Below are 19,068 nucleotides of genomic sequence, written 5' to 3' on the forward strand. Positions count from 1 at the left end.
AACATCCTTAACACCATAATGACCAGAACAGACATACTTAGGGCCATCATTGACCCAATTATTACAATCAAATACACCATAAGGGCCATCATTGACCATCACTTATATCAGATATGGCTTCATTGACAAAAAAGACCATCATTGACACCATAAGGGTTAACACGTTAACACTGACACCATAATCAACATAATCAACACTTTAAAGAAAATTAATGAAAGCATCAGGGTTGTAATTGACAACATAATACCTGGCAATGACATCATAATCACCATCACTTACACCATTGGGGCCAACATTGACTTCATAATCACCATCACGTACACCACTGGGGCCAATATTGACTTCATAATCACCATCACTTACACCACTGGGGCCATCATTGACATCATAATCACCATCACTTACACCACTGGGGCCAATATTGACTTCATAATCACCATCACTTACACCACTGGGGCCAATATTGACTTCATAATCACCATCACTTACACCATTGGGGCCATCATTGACATCATAATCACCATCACTTACACCATTGGGGCCATCATTGACATCATAATCACCATCACTTACACCATTGGGGCCATCATTGACATCATAATCACCATCACTTACACCATTGGGGCCATCATTGACATCATAATCACCATCACTTACACCATTGGGGCCATCATTGACATCATAATCACCATCACTTACACCATTGGGGCCAATATTGACTTCATAATCACCATCACTTACACCATTGGGGCCATCATTGACTTCATAATCACCATCACTTACACCATTGGGGCCAATATTGACTTCATAAACACCATCACTTACACCACTGGGGCCAACATTGACTTCATAATCACCATCACTTACACCATTGGGGCCAACATTGACTTCATAATCACCATCACTTACACCATTGGGGCCAACATTGACTTCATAATCACCATCACTTACACCATTGGGGCCAACATTGACTTCATAATCACCATCACTTACACCATTGGGGCCAATATTGACTTCATAATCACCATCACTTACACCATTGGGGCCAATATTGACTTCATAATCACCATCACTTACACCATTGGGGCCAATATTGACTTCATAATCACCATTACTTACACCATTGGGGCCATCATTGACTTCATAATCACCATCACTTACACCATTGGGGCCAACATTGACTTCATAATCACCATCACTTACACCATTGGGGCCAATATTGACTTCATAATCACCATCACTTACACCATTGGGGCCAATATTGACTTCATAATCACCATCACTTACACCATTGGGGCCAATATTGACTTCATAATCACCATCACTTACACCATTGGGGCCAACATTGACTTCATAATCACCATCACTTACACCACTGGGGCCAATATTGACTTCATAATCACCATTACTTACACCATTGGGGCCAATATTGACTTCATAATCACCATCACTTACACCATTGGGGCCAATATTGACTTCATAATCACCATCACTTACACCACTGGGGCCAATATTGACTTCATAATTACCATCACTTACCCCATTGGGGCCAATATTGACTTCATAATCACCATCACTTACGCCATTGGGGCCAATATTGACTTCATAATCACCATCACTTACACCATTGGGGCCAACATTGACTTCATAATCACCATTACTTACACCATTTGGGCCAACATTGACTTCATAATCACCATTACTTACACCATTTGGGCCAACATTGACTTCATAATCACCATTACTTACACCATTTGGGCCAACATTGACTTCATAATCACCATTACTTACACCATTGGGGCCAACATTGACTTCAAAATCACCATCACTTACACCATTGGGGCCAATATTGACTTCATAATCACCATCACTTACACCATTGGGGCCAATATTGACTTCATAATCACCATCACTTACACCATTGGGGCCAATATTGACTTCATAAACACCATCACTTACACCACTGGGGCAATATTGACTTCATAATCACCATCACTTACACCATTGGGGCCAATATTGACTTCATAATCACCATCACTTCCACCACTGGGGCCAATATTGACTTCATAATCACCATCACTTACACCACTGGGGCCAATATTGACTTCATAAACACCATCACTTACACCATTGGGGCCAATATTGACTTCATAAACACCATCACTTACACCACTGGGGCCAATATTGACTTCATAATCACCATCACTTACACCATTGGGGCCAATATTGACTTCATAATCACCATCACTTACACCATTGGGGCCAATATTGACTTCATAATCACCATCACTTACACCATTGGGGCCAATATTGACTTCATAATCACCATCACTTACACCATTGGGGCCAATATTGACTTCATAATCACCATCACTTACACCATTGGGGCCAATATTGACTTCATAATCACCATCACTTACACCACTGGGGCCAATATTGACTTCATAATCACCATCACTTACACCACTGGGGCCAATATTGACTTCATAAACACCATCACTTACACCACTGGGGCCAATATTGACTTCATAATCACCATCACTTACACCATTGGGGCCAATATTGACTTCATAATCACCATCACTTACACCATTGGGGCCAATATTGACTTCATAATCACCATCACTTACACCATTGGGGCCAATATTGACTTCATAATCACCATCACTTACACCACTGGGGCCAATATTGACTTCATAATCACCACCACTTACACCATTTGGGCCAACATTGACATTTTAAAAATCATCATAAGCGCTCTAGGGGTTATAATATACACCCCAAGGCCCCTCATTTACACCACTGGAGCCATCTTTGACACAATAAGGGCCATTTTTAACACAACAAGGGCCATCATTGACAACATAATGTGTATCCTGGACATTATGATAGGCATCGTAGACACCATAATGACTATAATAGGCACCATTAGGGTCATCATGCTAAATGTTTTTCAAATTTGGCATACAAATTCAAAGCATGGCATGACCAAAAAAAACTCAGATTTAGAAAGAAATGTCAAATTGGAAGAAGGTGAGACAAACATGATGAATGGTCTCATCAGATATCACTGTCCCCACTCAGATTGTGGACAACATGAAGCTATTGGCTAACATTATTGTTTTCTAAATAACCAGAGTCACTACTGAATTCAATGTTCATCTAACATCAACACAAACTCCTATAGATATATTCTTTGCTCCCTCATAAACCTTCATCACTTCCTAGTTGGTTATCTTACAATTGAACTAGCCAATTATCTGATACAGGTTCTAGATGGAACAGTACTATAAATATAGTGTCCTGTAACACCAGTATTTTCTGTATTTCACATTGACGATTGAAAATTAAGTTTTAACACATTTGAGATAGTATGCCCATAAACATAATAAGTAACTGAAAATGTCTTAGTTTGGTATAAATATCTTAGGCTAAACCACTAAACAGAATAACAAGTGTCCATTAATATTTATTTATAGAAGTTTCTTAACATTAATTTCGGTTGAAAACAGATGAGGAAAAGAAAAAACACTATTTGTCAAATAACTGCAACATTTCTACAGATTTAAGATTTTTGAAAATCAATATTCTTTAAGAGGCTTTCAACCTTATTCTGGATGCAGAGGTTTAGGAAATAAATGCTCTGGTTTCCCGAACTACCCTTTTTAATTCTCGCACCAAAACTGAATCTTTACAGCCAGCAGACAAAAAAATCAGAGCATTATTTTTTTCTCCTCTTGGGCTACATTCTTGGTACGATTTCAAGACTTTACTTAAATAAAATTAAAAAAAAAACACAACATATTATTCCTTATATTTTTGGCCGTGAAATTAGAAACAAACACATTTATTCTTTTAAGCCTAATAGAGCAAACTGGATTAGAGTTCCTAAAAAACACACAAGCATAACAAAACTACTTTCAGTTACAAATAATTGGTCAATTTGGCAACTTTTTCAAAGAACACATACAGATTTTTCTCTGGGTAGTGCTTCTGACCACCCCACCCCATAAAACATTTAAACCTATATTATTTTGCTATTCATAATTGGGAAGGGGTATGTTCCAAGTTATCCGACACTTCGAAACATTACAGTAAATCAAGAAATTGTCAGACTAGATATACACAAAGGTTAGGTAGCATTCCCAACTTGTGTTGCTTGCCTGCCATTTATATAATGTATACAACAGAAACCACAGGAACATGCCCAGTATGCAACAATTAAAATATAGACCCTGTGTAGAGGCACATGGTTATGGTGACACTTAACAAAATCAAATAAATCAAATTTACATGATTGCATTTCAAAGGTACACTGTATTAATATTCAACAAATAGTATTTTTTACATACATACTCTACCAGAAAATATGTTACTCATTGTGTTTATTAAACCAGAAAACACTTTTAAGGCATCCTTCGATAGAAATGTTTATGGACCTGTACAATAACTGGCCAGTAACTGCCAAATGTAAGAAATGACCCGAAACAGAGATACGCTCCTTCATTAAAACAGGGCATAGTACTTTAATTTTACTTACAATCTTATGGGAAAAGCAGACATCCAAGGAAGGCATTAAAGATGACTTATCATACCTGGCAAACAAAATCAAAATGAAGGACTCCTCCATAGAAGATTCCTGGGAAACATTAAAGACCACCAAATACAAAACAATTGAAAAGCATGTCTCTTCCAAAATGACGACATAACTGCATACAATGTAAGGATGAACACCAAAATTAAGAAAAATGTCCAAAGAAAACAGCAAGCTAATAGGAAAGGAAGCAGAACAAACAATGAAAGGGACCTAGACTGGTACAAAGAGGCTGCAGAAAGTGCAATACCAAATATGCAAGGCAACAAGAAATATCTTGTGGATACAGTCAGCCAAGACTTAAGGATAACTCCAAGAAGGGACAAGAAGCTTAACTTAAAGAACAAAAATGGTTTCCTCCAGATGGCTCTAACCAATGCAGTACCGGCATACATTCTTAAAAACAGTTTATTTTGCATTTACCCGAGAAAACACCACTAAATCCCAGATATAGGACAGAGCGACATGTAATCCATGGAAAGGTGTTCACAAGCTGCTGATTTAAGACCAATAAAGCCACTGGCCCAGATGAACTTCTAGCTGTCGTCCTTTAAGCACCTGCTACCAAATACGCCCCAGCTTTAGCAAAGCTGTTCCAGCTCTCGCTCAACCTGTATGAAGTACCTAATGACTTTTCAAGAAGGTAGTACACAGTAATGTTTTACGGGACTGTGACACGCACAACGTTACAAGAAACAACCAGTATGGTCCATCTCTCACTTGAGAATGCTGCCACCATTTGAGCCCTGCAAAACAACATCAAAGTAATTTAGCAGGTTCAGCCTAGAGCAGCCTGCTTTGTCTTCAACAACTAATCTACAAGAACCGCTGGATGCATCTCAAATATAACAGAAGTGCTCAACTGGGAATCCTTCAAACAGCGCCAAAAACAGTCTGTTGTCCATGATGAACAAGATTTGCAACAGCATTGTAGACATCACACAGACAGATACCTCCAATATGGCAATGCAGAAACCAGGGGCAAACACCGGATATTCCAGGAGCAAATTACAGACCAGTTACATGTACTTGCAAACTCCTTCGAAAGGACAGTATGGAAATGGTACATTCTCCCAGCCAGCACAATATCTGCACAAGGATATTTATGTCTTATTCTTAATTTTCTATGCGTCAACACAAATTGTTTTGTGCTACAGTCCACTCCATGTGGAACTTCCACTTTCCTCAGTAGCTATGCAGGTTTTACAAGTAAATCACAGAATTCAGCTAAGTACTTAACCCATTTTCTGCGAAAAAATCTGACAAGAATCACCAAGTTGCTGATTTATTCACACCTCTAAGTCACTGATCAGCTGCGGAAGGTGAGAGTGTAAAGGTCGAGGAAATTGGACAACATTAAAATACATTTCATGTCCACTATGCCGAAAATCCGCAGAGTAAAACGAAAAGTGGAAGTTCCACATGGACTGTACTTGTACTATATGCAATATATTTTAGATGTGTATATACTATTTTTTTATCACCATGCATGGCTATTCCACGTAACTACTTATATTTGCTTTTAGGCCAAAAAAATGATTTGGTAAGGGTTTCATCCTTATCAAAAACCGTAAAGGGTCGGTAGACTTTAAAAAACATAAAAATAAACATTATGTAAGAAAGTTTATGTCACCATTGATGAATGGTGTTAAAGTTAGCTTCCGTTAAAAGCTTAAAAGGTTTGAACAACATATTAAAACAAACACTTAAGAAATAAAAATAAATACCAACTGATTATAAAAACAAAAGGGTCGGCGCCCATTACGTAGTTAGGGTCAGGTTACCTGAACAAAATGTAATTTTTTATTGGCTACATAAAGGATGCCTGTTTTACTTTTTACATCAATCAGTTTTTAATATATGTTTACATGCATCGTATAATTGAATATTTTTCTCAAATTATTATGTGTATTTATTTTGTACAATTGGTATCATCAATGCTATTTTTGCTTGTAAATAAACATTAGGTGGATGCCTATTTTACTTTATTTTTCAACCCACTGTCAACAATTTATTACCTTCAATTTAGTCTAAAATATTAGACGTGTTATGCGGGATTCTTCCAATCCCTAACGTCTAAACGGGAATGTGCAAAAAACGGGGGTGTTTTAAAAATATTGAAATTGTTTTAAATGAAGTATTTTATGGTTGAAATTGATCATAAAGAGTTATATTCATATTTATCCATGTCAGTGAAATGTTATTTTGCACTAAACAAGCATTTAATGCATTAAAACAAGTTGTTTACCTTTCCAATAAAACGAAAGTTGACTGACACAGAAAACAATTATGCGAAGGGGAACAACTCGATACAATCGTAATAACTCGGCCTCCTCCGACAAAGCTTCGAGATAGACCTCGTTACACAATCGTAGCAACTCGGCCATGGCCGAAATATGTTCCGAGCCATTTAAAACTGTGCCCTGAAGCCTTGCAGGTGCCCGTCATGTATATATCGTTATATTTTGACAGAATGAAATGAAAAAAAGCCGTCAAACTCATAATTATAAGTTGGATATTTATTTTTTGTGTACGGAACTAATATAAAATAACATTATCTGGTAATATTTCTTGTTTTTATGATATTTTATAGACGCTATATGCTTTAACCCGGAATCCTGATCGGAACAACTACCCACTTTTGACACTAAACAATTTGTACGTGAAGGATTTGCCATATCAAAAATCTAAAAAAATCCGTCAACGTACAATTATTTGGACTAACCTTCAATTATGAAACTATGCAAAATGTTTTCTTTTGTGTTCCCACGATTAACCATGTCACAACTTGATCACACCTTACCTAGACTATCGCCTATATAACTTATATATGGGGTGACTTCTCCGTATATGCCGCAACTTTGTAGTGGTGTGAGTTTGTGTTGGAACGACTTCTCCTGTAACACTTTTAACACGACCGTTTGAATGTGTCATTGTCATTTCGACATTCTCCTTCTTCGAGAAACCATTGTTGAACAAGAACTTATTTATAAGCTTTCACAGTCATTTGTATCGGTATATGTATACAGATATTATAAATATTATGCAATTATTATCCCCAGAACGTTGTTGGAACACTCCATCATACATGTAGCTGTCAAACGGCGAAATACACTAGTCGCGAAATTATATGACAAACCACAGCAGAAGAACTAAAGAATTATATGGATATACAATAAGGACATTATTAATATATTTGCATACTTCCTTAACTGATTGATATACATCATGCACTATTCCACTCGTTTTCGTTAAATAGGATTTTAATTTCAAAGCATCTACTTTCCAATCGATGAAACCCGGAAACAGCCGATCAATGAATCGTCGGTAACCGTGAAGGTCTTAATAGATATCCGGATACTTCCGAAAACTACCGAACTTGCCCATTGGCTGTGGGTTTTCTAGGGTATCCCCCTTCTTCCTTGTTAGACGGGGTGCATGTACACTAAATATTCAACAATGTCAATGATACAGATCCTGTGTTTGTATTTTTCTACATTACCAGGTTTACTGAAGATGAAAATGTCCAGGCGCTGCTGTATTGATCAAGATGTAGAAAGTCTTGATAGATACACAAAAGAAACATATCAATTTTAATGCAATATTCATACAGGGGTTGGGGGTTGGGGGGGGGGGGGGTACTGGTGGGTCGCATTATGATATAATGTTTAACTGTTGAATTTAATGATCGGAAACATTCATATGATTTGTGTTCAGATAAAAAAAAACTGTATTAGCCTGTATACATTGGGTTTTCATTCATAGCTACGTGGCCACAATTTCCCAAGTTAAATAAGCGCCAATATATCCGGCTAATATCTTTTTATCTGTACACAAATCACATGCTTTTCTCGTGTTGATCATTGAAGTGAAATGAATTAAATATAATAATGTATTAAAATTCACTTACATACATTTCTTTTGATGCTGCATATATATCTGAGACCTGGGGTGCCGGGACCGTGACTGCATATATGCGTACGTTGATGCAGACACCAATATAAATAATCGACTTTTGTACCACGAGTTGAAATTAAGTCGCCTATGAAATTAAGTCGCCTAAGTTTAATTGGTGCTCGCAAATATTAGTGGGCCAATGAAAATCGAGGAATTACCAAAATTACTATAGCTCCCGTGACATCATGTAGAGCAGGTCTGACGGTGACTACAAATATTTATTTTCGTAGAGTACTTTGTACGGTCTACATGATTGGTCAAGTTCCCTCTGCACATGCGCGAAAGCATGACTGACAGCTAAGGGTGTCGTTGTTTGGAAGCAGCATGAATATGAATTTAAAATAATTATGTAATCAGCTATCGAATCGTATTGACAACTATTCAGTACACATTTAAAATATAATCCGATTGGCTACATCAATCTTATATCACTCAAACCGTAGTCGGATAAACTTTTACGCTGAAAATTGACCCAAATAGTCGCATACAAGGTACTTATAACCACGCGCTACAAATTTTAGTCGATATATTTTTAGTGAAACGTGTGCCTCAATCTGCAATATATGTTTTTGCATAGCCTATATTGCCATATCCCTGCTGATTCTAGTCAGAAAAGTTAGATAATTGTTGGTTCATGGCTGTTTGATGGTCTTAAACAGAACTAGTGGTGTCTACATTCTGTAAATCCCTGGTCTGTGGATTTCTACGCATTAAAACCCGATCTAGAAAGTTGTAGATTCGAGCTCGGACTCGGCAAGGTCTGTAGAAAAAGGTAGCAAGTAAAATTGCGGCTGTCGCTGGTTCTTTTCAAGTTTTTTCATCGCCGATCTCTGACGTTTATTTTAAATTGTATCAACTATTGCAAATGGCCCCATAAATGATTAAAATTTAGCACTGATCAGTTTTCCACGACTGTTTTTTTTATCAAAATGTAATGTTTAAATGTTGTCATGTTGAAAGATAGCCATTTGGGTCAATTTTCAACGTGCCTCTCCCACCATCTTGTATTTATGCAAGTTAGGCGCTGCTGCGGCTTTCCTACTTTTAGAGGTGGTAGTTCTAGTTGTTTAAGCATGTTGGAAAGTAGCCGTTTTGTCTTGATGGATAGTAATTGTGGATGAATCTTGCAGCTGTTGTTTGAAAACGTTTTAATTTGTCGAGCTTTTTTTCGTGTGGGGATTCCATACCAGGCTGCCACAAGTTTGGACCGTGCAAGTGTGAGATAACCGGTTTTCCGGCATGCTCTTTTCCTGATGTTATTTATATGTGTTCAGATCTTCCGAGAAGCCTATTCCCAGGTATGGTATTACTTGGACTTGATGGAGTTTGTATTTTCCGATGATATAGGAGTGGGTTGATTTGGTCTTTAAAATAAGAAGAACATTTTTATGGAGTTGAATTTCTTTCCCACGCTGAGTGCCCATGCTTAAAGTGTGTTGAGGTCTTTTTGAGGTTGTAGATGGTCTCTTTCTGGTTATTGATGCTACGGGTAGCGTAGATAGTCGTCCGCACATATCCTAGTTTGGGACTTTACTTGGTCTGGGTGGTCGTTCAGATGATTAGGAAGAGCAAATCCCTTCATTGTGCCTTGGGGGTTGATTGTTCACACTCGACTACTACGCGTATCTCTCTTTGCAAAAGGCTGGTAGGCGACCTTTGATAACATATGCTTAGAGCGTATATGAACGTTTCTTGTGAGACACGGTGTAGTTACATTCAGTTAATATTCACAAGATTAGCCGCTTCTGAATCCATGGTTGAAAACAGTTAACGCTTTATGATTTTCAAGTTTAGCCATACCGTGACGATCGATGTCAGAGGCGTTCTTGTAGTTTTGATATTAAAGTAAACGGGACTGTATTTTTCAGTGGCGGTCGCCCCTCTTAAAATAGGTTTTACGGTGGCGTTTCTACAGACAGATGGAAGATGGTCGGAGTTAAAAGATCGTTTGAATATTGTAGTAATTACAGGAGATAATTAAGCCGTCCACTGTACGTTGTTGTAATTCATTTGATAGTTCTTCGGGACCTCAGACTTTGCTCACATCTACGGTTTGTAGTTATTTCTTCTATCCCTGTTAGGAAATAATGTGTTCTGGAAAAGTATCTGTCATTCTAGTTTGTATTTTTGTGATAGGATTTTCAACTTCTTTGGTATATACATATTGGAACTGTTATGTTAGAATTTAAGCTTTGCTTTTACTGTCGATTTGAATTGGCCGTTGTCTTTAAATGAAGCAACTCAATATTGTCTTCTTTTTTCTTACTGCTGTTGTTCTTTTACACTTTTATCCCCTCGGTCACTTCAACAGTTAATAATTTAATATTCGTTATTTTAAGTTCCTTTCTGACGCACGGTATGATGATGATATTTTAATATTACTTGTTGACGTTGTTGATGAAGTACATGCTATTTTGAAGTTTTGGTGTTTTATCGCCCGGCGTCTGAAGGAAGGGACTAAAAGGGCTCAAAGAAACTGCTGTTATGGTGAAATTCCTAAATGTGAAACCAGAGTAACAAATGCATCCCCATAAAGCACATCTTTGCCTTCCCGACTTCGATGTTTGTTTCCAATAGAGCCATGCTTACAAAATATCTTCAAACCATGGAAAATGTTCATTTTTACTTCCAATTATTTTACAAACCTCAGCCGCTCTGTAGCCTTCTTTGATCATTTGAAAATACATGTACAGGTAGATGCTTTTCGCATTCTGTCATTTATTTTCCATACATACACATATTTATAACATGTACAATTTAATTGTAGACAGTCAACAGAAGATGACATAATTTTGAAAAGATATTAAGATTACTAGATTTATTTCACTTTGTTCGATTTAATGAAACATAACTTAAACTGATGAGATAAGCTATTCAATAGCACATGCCACCATTGAAAACGTTCAGTCACCTGCTGAATGGCTTTGTTTATGTTTATGCATTATGCAAGTCGCTAAGGCACCCAAACAAGCCCAACATGGTCCCCGAACGGGTTCCGTGCACGAACCATTTGTCTACGGCCCGAACAGGTCCGACTGTACCCGTATGAACCGCGTCTGGAAGTTGTTCATGTCGCAAGTAAACGTCAACCGTTGTGCCATATGATCGATTTCTAGCACACCGGATAGGCATTTCCGGTGAATTCAGCCATGCTGGAAAACTCCATCTGGCATCCCCCCATGCCAGATGAGTCACGCGCTGTGACGTAATACTTTCAATTTATTTTATTAAACACTTATTGTAACTATAGTTATGAGATTTCAATAGGTGAGTTCCGTTAACATTAACTTTACAAAAATATTCCTTTAAAACAAAAGAAAATAACCCTTTAAAGACGTGATATCGAAGGAACTTATTGACGTATGCAGTGGATAAAAATTACTGCGCGTAATGACGTCAGTAAACATAATCGCATGCGCTTTTTGGTGAAATGTACAAAAAGGCTCTTTCTTATGTATTTTCTACACACAAAAAAATGTAATCTAAGGTATGCTAGAAAAAATATTTATCATGTGTGTCCATTCCGGATAGAAAAATCCGACCCTCGGGCACGCTGCGTAGCCGGTAACTCTGCAAGCCTCGTTACCAGGCAACGCAGGTGCCCTCGGGTCGTATTTTTCTATCCGGAACGGGAACACATGGCAGATATTATCAATACATACGACGCTAAGTGTTATTGGGTTAAAAACCCTCGATTTCCCACTTGTTCTTAGGGTTTGGCCCTAACAAGTTTGTCGATGAGCTGACCGTGGGTCATATCACCTCCGTACGGGCCGTCTTCGAAACCCAAACGGACACCGTGTACGGTTCCCACACAGACAGAATGTCATGATTCATATATGCTTACGGGCCCAGAATGGATGGCCAACACTATGCCACACCGTAAATGCACGGGATATGGTTTTGCAGTTGTTGTTTCGCAGTGCTTCTGTTGATACTTGGACGATGACCGGCTGTAGTTTGAAGAGCATCGTGAGTCTTGAAATGATCGTTTAAGTTAGTCCCTGCATATACGTAGATCATGCACCATCTTGTTGACACAAACTGGGGTTCTAGCAGTGTATGTTTTATGCCGGTCGAGACGAGCTTAGTGCGGCTGTCGAGAGTTGTCAGGTCGCTGAGGAGATTGTTCCCGAAAATGGGAGCTTCACTGACTGAGCTGAATAATAAAGTTTGTTTGAAAATCAAGTCCTTTATTTGAAAGCAAACACACACACACACACACACACACACACACACACACACACACACACACATATATATATATAACCAATTTGGGGAAATTAGTATACAATTCGCTTTTAAAAATGCATGTGAAAGGTTAACTGGTTGACAACATTTCATATTACAATTAGTTTTATTTAATAATTGTTTGTTTAATAGCTTTAATAAAATGAACTTTATAAATACTTGCAAACAGAAATAACATCTGTACATTTCTAAGTGAGTTCATATTTTAAGACAAATAATTGAAGAATATAATTTCCACATAATGCAAACTTCTTATTATATGAATATAACTTCTAAATGTTTTAACAATAAATTCACAAAATATTAAAACTATTATATTTAAAAGTACTTTGATAAAATAAATTGAGTTAAACACAAAAAGTTATATATAAAAATAATAACAACATACCTGAATAATGAAGATGAAGCTTGTTTAAATATCAAGTCCTTTATGATTCTCAGGACACAGGCTTCATCTTAAATACTAAGTTTTTAACAATATGATACAGATCTCAGATTTGATAAGCATCATTAAATCATTAACTTGTCAGTACAAAAATTCTAAAATTGAAGCTGAGTAGCCTGAGGGATTGTGCTACTGTTTTGAAGAAAAATATATGATAGGTTGACATCAATTAATGTAATTAAAGGAAACCACTTAGCCTATGGTGGCCAAATTATTAAACTTAAAAACAAGTTAAGAATCTAAAAAGATATTTATTAACTGCCAAAAATATTATACAGGCTGCAGGCATTAATATGTTTACATGATTTATAGACATGCAAAGTTCGATAAGGAGTTTTTAGTCATAATAGTTATTCTTAAACTATATATAAATAAGTAATTCTGAGTTATTTAACAAAATATACATATTATCCAAATAAAATAAATATTTGTAATTTTCAATTATCATTTTCACATAAATTTATATTTAATTTATGTAACAAACATGTGGGGCATAATATTCCCCCCTTCTACGGAGACTTTGGTCCCCAAAGTTTGAAAAGTGTTGAACATTTAGGTCATAATATTAAACATAAACATAGTAACGCAAAGGCAAATCAAATTTACCTTAAACATGTATGCAGTGACATATATGTAGAGAAACAAAATAATACATAGTTATATATAAATCGATGACTATGGCATGTCGTCTTGTTGGTATTAGTATATCATGTCATGAAAATGTCTAACTTCCTTTTATTCATTTGTTATAGGCAGCATAAAAGTTGAAGAAAACAGGGTATTTTGTAGTGTGACCTCAACAATGAGGACATATTGACTTCTGCATGTGATTTCTAAACACAGTTCGGAATCTAAAATACATATTAGCATATAATTACTAGCATATAATTACTGAAGTGAAGAAATAACAATAGCACAAGAAAAACAATAATGTCAACATGAGAACTGGTAAGATTCATACAACACCTGGTATCACTGAAAGTTAGAAAGGGTTTTAAAACACCAGCAACGATTCTGAGAAAGAAGAGAGAGAGAGCTAGAGCACTTATTTATTTCAACAAGCTTGTCAAAAGCACCTATATATTGCAATAGGTTTGTCAAATCAGAATCATTACTGAGTTAAGATAGAAGAAGATAAGACAGAAAAGCGCCCATAAAAAATAAAGGGGTACCTAGTCATTTGTAAACTTACAGAACATCACGGTATATTGAAATCTTAATGCAACATTGTTTTTCTTCTGAGCTTTTCATTCTTATGATACGTTTGAAGAAATTCTTGCTCGTACTTCATCTTCTCTTCAGCCCATTCAGTGCATCACACTTGCCAGTCTTCTTCCCTGTTCTTTGGGTTTCCAGAAAACTTTGGCAATGTGATTGCTCCCATTTCGGTTTCCTCTTCCCTAATTACCTCAAAGACGATAGTCTCTTCGACAGCCGAGTCACTGATATCACTAAGGTGAAGTGAATCCTCGTAGGCAGTTCCTGTCACAGCGTCTGGTGGCTGTTGCTCACTGACTGTACTGCGCAGGTAATACTGTCGATTTGCTGGCGTTGTCATTAATCGCCGGTTTTCCCACCAAATCTTTTATGCCGGTCGTGACGAGCTTAGTGCGGCTGTCGAGAGTTGTCAAATAGGTGGTTGCGGGAGTTGTCGGGTCGCTGAGGAGATTGTTCCCGAAAATGGGAGCTTCACTGACTGAGCTGAATAATGAAGATGAAGCTTGTTTAAATATCAAGTATTTTATGATTTTCAGGACACAGGCTTCATCTTAAATACTAAGTTTTTAACAATATGATACAGATCTCAGATTTGATAAGCATCATTAAATCATTAACTTGTCAGTACAAAAATTCTAAAATTGAAGCTGAGTAGCCTGAGGGATTGTGCTACTGTTTTGAAGAAAAATATATGATAGGTTGACATCAATTAATGTAATTAAAGGACACCACTAAGCCTATGGTGGCCAAATTATTAAACTTAAAAACAAGTTAAGAATCTAAAAAGATATTTATTAACCGCCAAAAATATTATACAGGCTGCAGGCATTAATATGTTTACATGATTTATAGACATGTAAAGTTCGATAAGGAGTTTTTAGTCATAATAGTTATTCTTAAACTATATATAAATAAGTAATTCTGAGTTATTTAACAAAATATACATATTATCCAAATAAAATAAATATTTGTAATTTTCAATTATCATTTTCACATAAATTTATATTTAATTTATGTAACAAAAATGTGGGGCATAATATTGGCGCTCATCACTGACTTTGTGAAATCTCCAAGAATGAAGATGAATCCCAGGATCTGTTGGACTTGGCAGTTGTCTTGCAGAGATTCTTTTTAAGCTTCAGATTTTCATTCAATGTGACGCCTAGGCTTGTGTCGGTGGTCTGCCGTGGAGACTGTATTCAGTATTGATAGTGTATCGAGAATTGTTTTTGATACAAACAAACATTATTCTCTCTGCCAATCGTGTTACCATTTCTCTGCACATTAGCAGCGAGTTTCAACAACACGGTGGATATGTCGGGATAAGTGTCTTTGCATTTTTTAAGACCAGAATTATTTTTTCGAACACCGGCTGTGACTATTGTAATACAGTCCATGTTTGGGAAAAACGGACTTACATGCGTTATTGAATATCTTGGCCTTTCTGTTTTTGTCACTATGAATGAAGCTATCCAGATTCTTTAGCGGTGAATATCCGGTGTGTTTTTGCTTCTCAACCTTATAAGGCATGTAGACAGTCCCGCGGGTCTCCTAGGGGCCAACAAGTCTACAGCGTGTGACTTATATATGAAACGCATACGTGTATGTCACTGCGGGCCGTGTACGGTTTGGAACCCCAAAACGAGCTCATTTACCGCTTGCGTAGTCAAAACTTTTTGCGGTCGGTTTGCAGATGAATGAATTTACGGACGTTCCTAAACCAATAACGCAATTCATGGTACATGCATGCACATCCGCGGCGTGTGTACACGGATATGTATGGTTTCTGGAGATCACTTAGTCAGATAATCGTAAAGAAAACCCGTAAAACTCACGTATGCATGTGACTACCACATCGCAGGAGGTTCATGTCCCTTAATTCGTCTTACCACGTCGTGCAGGTCATCCGTAGCTAGGTCTCGTCTGATCTGCGAATAAAGTCGTTTGGTGAGATCTGTTTTACGCATACTTGAGCATACGAATGCCACCAAGCCCGTACGAAATCCGCACGAGCTTTTATTGTTCATAACTATATCTTCAACTTTGTTCGTGCCATAACGCTTTAATGAATTATTAAGGCCGTGTCCTATCACCGCCAATGAAAGAAAAGGGGTTGTTCGTTGGCTTGGTATCAACCGTTTGAGCAGAAAATGCTACAAAAACACCATCTCTGACTTGAATGCAATCTAAAGGTCTGCTGCTCTATACTAGTATATAAACGACCTGCCAGACGTCTCAGCAACGTCTATCGCACGCCTCTTCGCGGATGACCGCCTTTTTGTATTGGAAGAAAAGGGTATACCAAATTGAGTCTTCTATTTTCAAAACCAATTTATACAGCAGGCGTTTGGAAAAGCAATAAGGCAATGTAAATCCTTAAAATAAAGCTATATATTTGCATTTTCATAAAAAAAATTAAAGCAAGATACTAGTTTACTCAGTTTAACTTGTTTCATGATTATAATATGATTATAGCTTTAAACACGCAGTTTTCTTAATTTGGTTTTAATTTTAAAAACACTCTGTTGTTTTGTATGGTTCTGGTGGCGTAGAACCTACCAGACCCTGAGTAAATTTGGCCTATAAGAATGACAGACGAAGCTATAAAAGCACTGCCACCTTGATCAGCTTGAGCCTTGGGAAGCCGAGGCATACCAAATGCCATGCCATGCCATGCCACTATGTTTAGCGTCCGGCCTTAATCAGCTTTAACAGTCTCAAGCCTAAATCACTCTCCTCCGAGAGACCAAAGATTTGTGTCATGACATTCAAGGAATATCAATGGTTCCCTCGACGTACAAAAAATACCCCATATCAGATCGAAATGGTTCAACACAGAGCGGCACGAAAAGGTACGGTATTGGTAACTGAGGAAGTCATGCTAAAAACTTGAGTACTCAGAAATGGTTAAACCCAGGAAACTTAACTTGTATCCCGTTTATCGATGCTTTACACCGAACCAATGGGTATATTCGAAAAGAGCTCGAGAATCTCCATGACACTATATATATATATATAGCCGTGATGAAACACGGGATCAAGCCATAATGCGAGTTTGGTTTGTTGACACCAACCCGGAAAAGTTGTAGACAAGAGATTGTTTTCTCGAGGAAGTACCCCCCCCCATGTCACTTCCAACCAACTAGATTTCGGTTCTGAGGAAGGGGCACAAGTCAAAAGGTTACGCCCCTATGTTACGCCGCTATTTACGTCAAATCCTGGACTCGCCCCTGTACAGTTGTCAATTGCTTTAAAGAAGCCCCTATAATCTCACATCGACAATTACTGCGTGTTGAAAAGAACATCCTTTTTTTGCTAACCTTTGCCAGAGCACTTATACATTTTTAACTAATGGCGTCAGCTTTAATATGGAGCTCATTACCAACTTATGGATAGTTCCGATACTCAATTATGGTTAAGAAGTATGGTATTTGTAACAAAATAGATGGCATTGACAACATTCAACTGAATCTCTTTAAACCATTGCATGGCGTCAACATCCCAACACAACACAGCTTTATGTATGGATAATTAGGTAGACTTAACATTATATGTCCATCGCTAGACATCGATCATCAGGTTTTTTATTGAATGTAGCAATGACGAAAGAAAGACAAATGATCAAACTTGCCTATCAAATAAAAGTTAACTGACACACAATATAATGGCGTAAATCAACTGGACATTCAGAGTGAAAACTTTACTAGAATCTCGAGGGATTTTCTGATGTTTAGCTTAGAGTTGGAATCATCAAATTTGTTTACATTTCTTTATGTTAAGGGCTAGATTATATAAAATGCTTAAAGCAAAAATGGAACAAAGAATAATTATCTCGGGAATCATCAAGAACGTGAACATATATACTAGATCTTTTTTCAAACTTTAATGTTCAGTTAATTGTAATTCCATTGCTTGAACGCCTTGGTCAAGAATAACCATAGGCTTCCCGAAAGATTAAACAAAAAGGCGTTTTAGAATACTTGTCAATGAATAGTAACAGCAATATTGGTCAACAGAGAAGTGGTGGAGGTGTCATTGAGCTGATATGGTTGGTGATATGCAAAGTAGCAAAGTAGCAAAGCCAGGGCTCTGTGTGAATAGAGAATTTAGTGTATATAAAGACCAGTGGACCCCTTCAGGGTCGAGCATGCTTTTCTCTGAAGGGATCTGTTGGTGTTTGTTTGACGTCGTACGTTACAGTTGTTAATTTTAAGTTTCTGTAGCATATCAATGTTACATGAATCGTAGCGTTGCATATTTAAACAAGAATACTGTTCCAAATGTAGTTTGTTCACTTCCCTTCAAATTGTTGTATCGGAACTTTTGGTGAAAATGAACATGTTTTCATCAAATCAATGTAACTCGTGGGCGTATAGTTAAATGAATAAATTAATTTATAGATGATGTTCTAGAATGCCAATGAAGAATGCTGAATTGGTTGGCCAGTTCGTTTCGTATAACAAATCAGGCCAACTTCGCTGGAAACTCACATGTATACGGACTGTTCTTAAACGCATGTAAGGCATCTGAGTTGTTATGTTGACCGTCCAGATAGCTTAAATTAGTGGTAGAGCTGTCACTGTGGATATGGAATGTCCCGGT

General features: G+C 37.2%; 1 protein-coding gene across 4 annotated transcripts in view; it reads right to left on the minus strand.

Moving 5' to 3' along the window:
- LOC128231500 (TNF receptor-associated factor 6-like) overlaps window positions 1-8,568 on the minus strand; it is a 30,394-nt gene extending 21,826 nt beyond the window's left edge. The window contains exon 1 of one of the 4 annotated variants that reach the window (XM_052944420.1): window positions 8,510-8,568. Coding sequence is in view for 1 of the 4 variants with exons in the window: in XM_052944415.1 (XP_052800375.1) it covers window positions 8,506-8,511 (6 nt within the window). In the remaining 3 variants the exon portion in view is untranslated. Of the gene's footprint in view, window positions 1-7,398; window positions 7,893-8,505 lie in introns of those variants that run through there. The other 3 variants (XM_052944415.1, XM_052944419.1, XM_052944416.1) reach the window with 3 other exon arrangements.
- Between the last annotated feature and the right edge of the window lie 10,500 nt (window positions 8,569-19,068).

The sequence above is a fragment of the Mya arenaria genome, chromosome 4, assembly GCF_026914265.1.
Source record: "Mya arenaria isolate MELC-2E11 chromosome 4, ASM2691426v1".
Classification (NCBI taxonomy): domain Eukaryota; kingdom Metazoa; phylum Mollusca; class Bivalvia; order Myida; family Myidae; genus Mya; species Mya arenaria.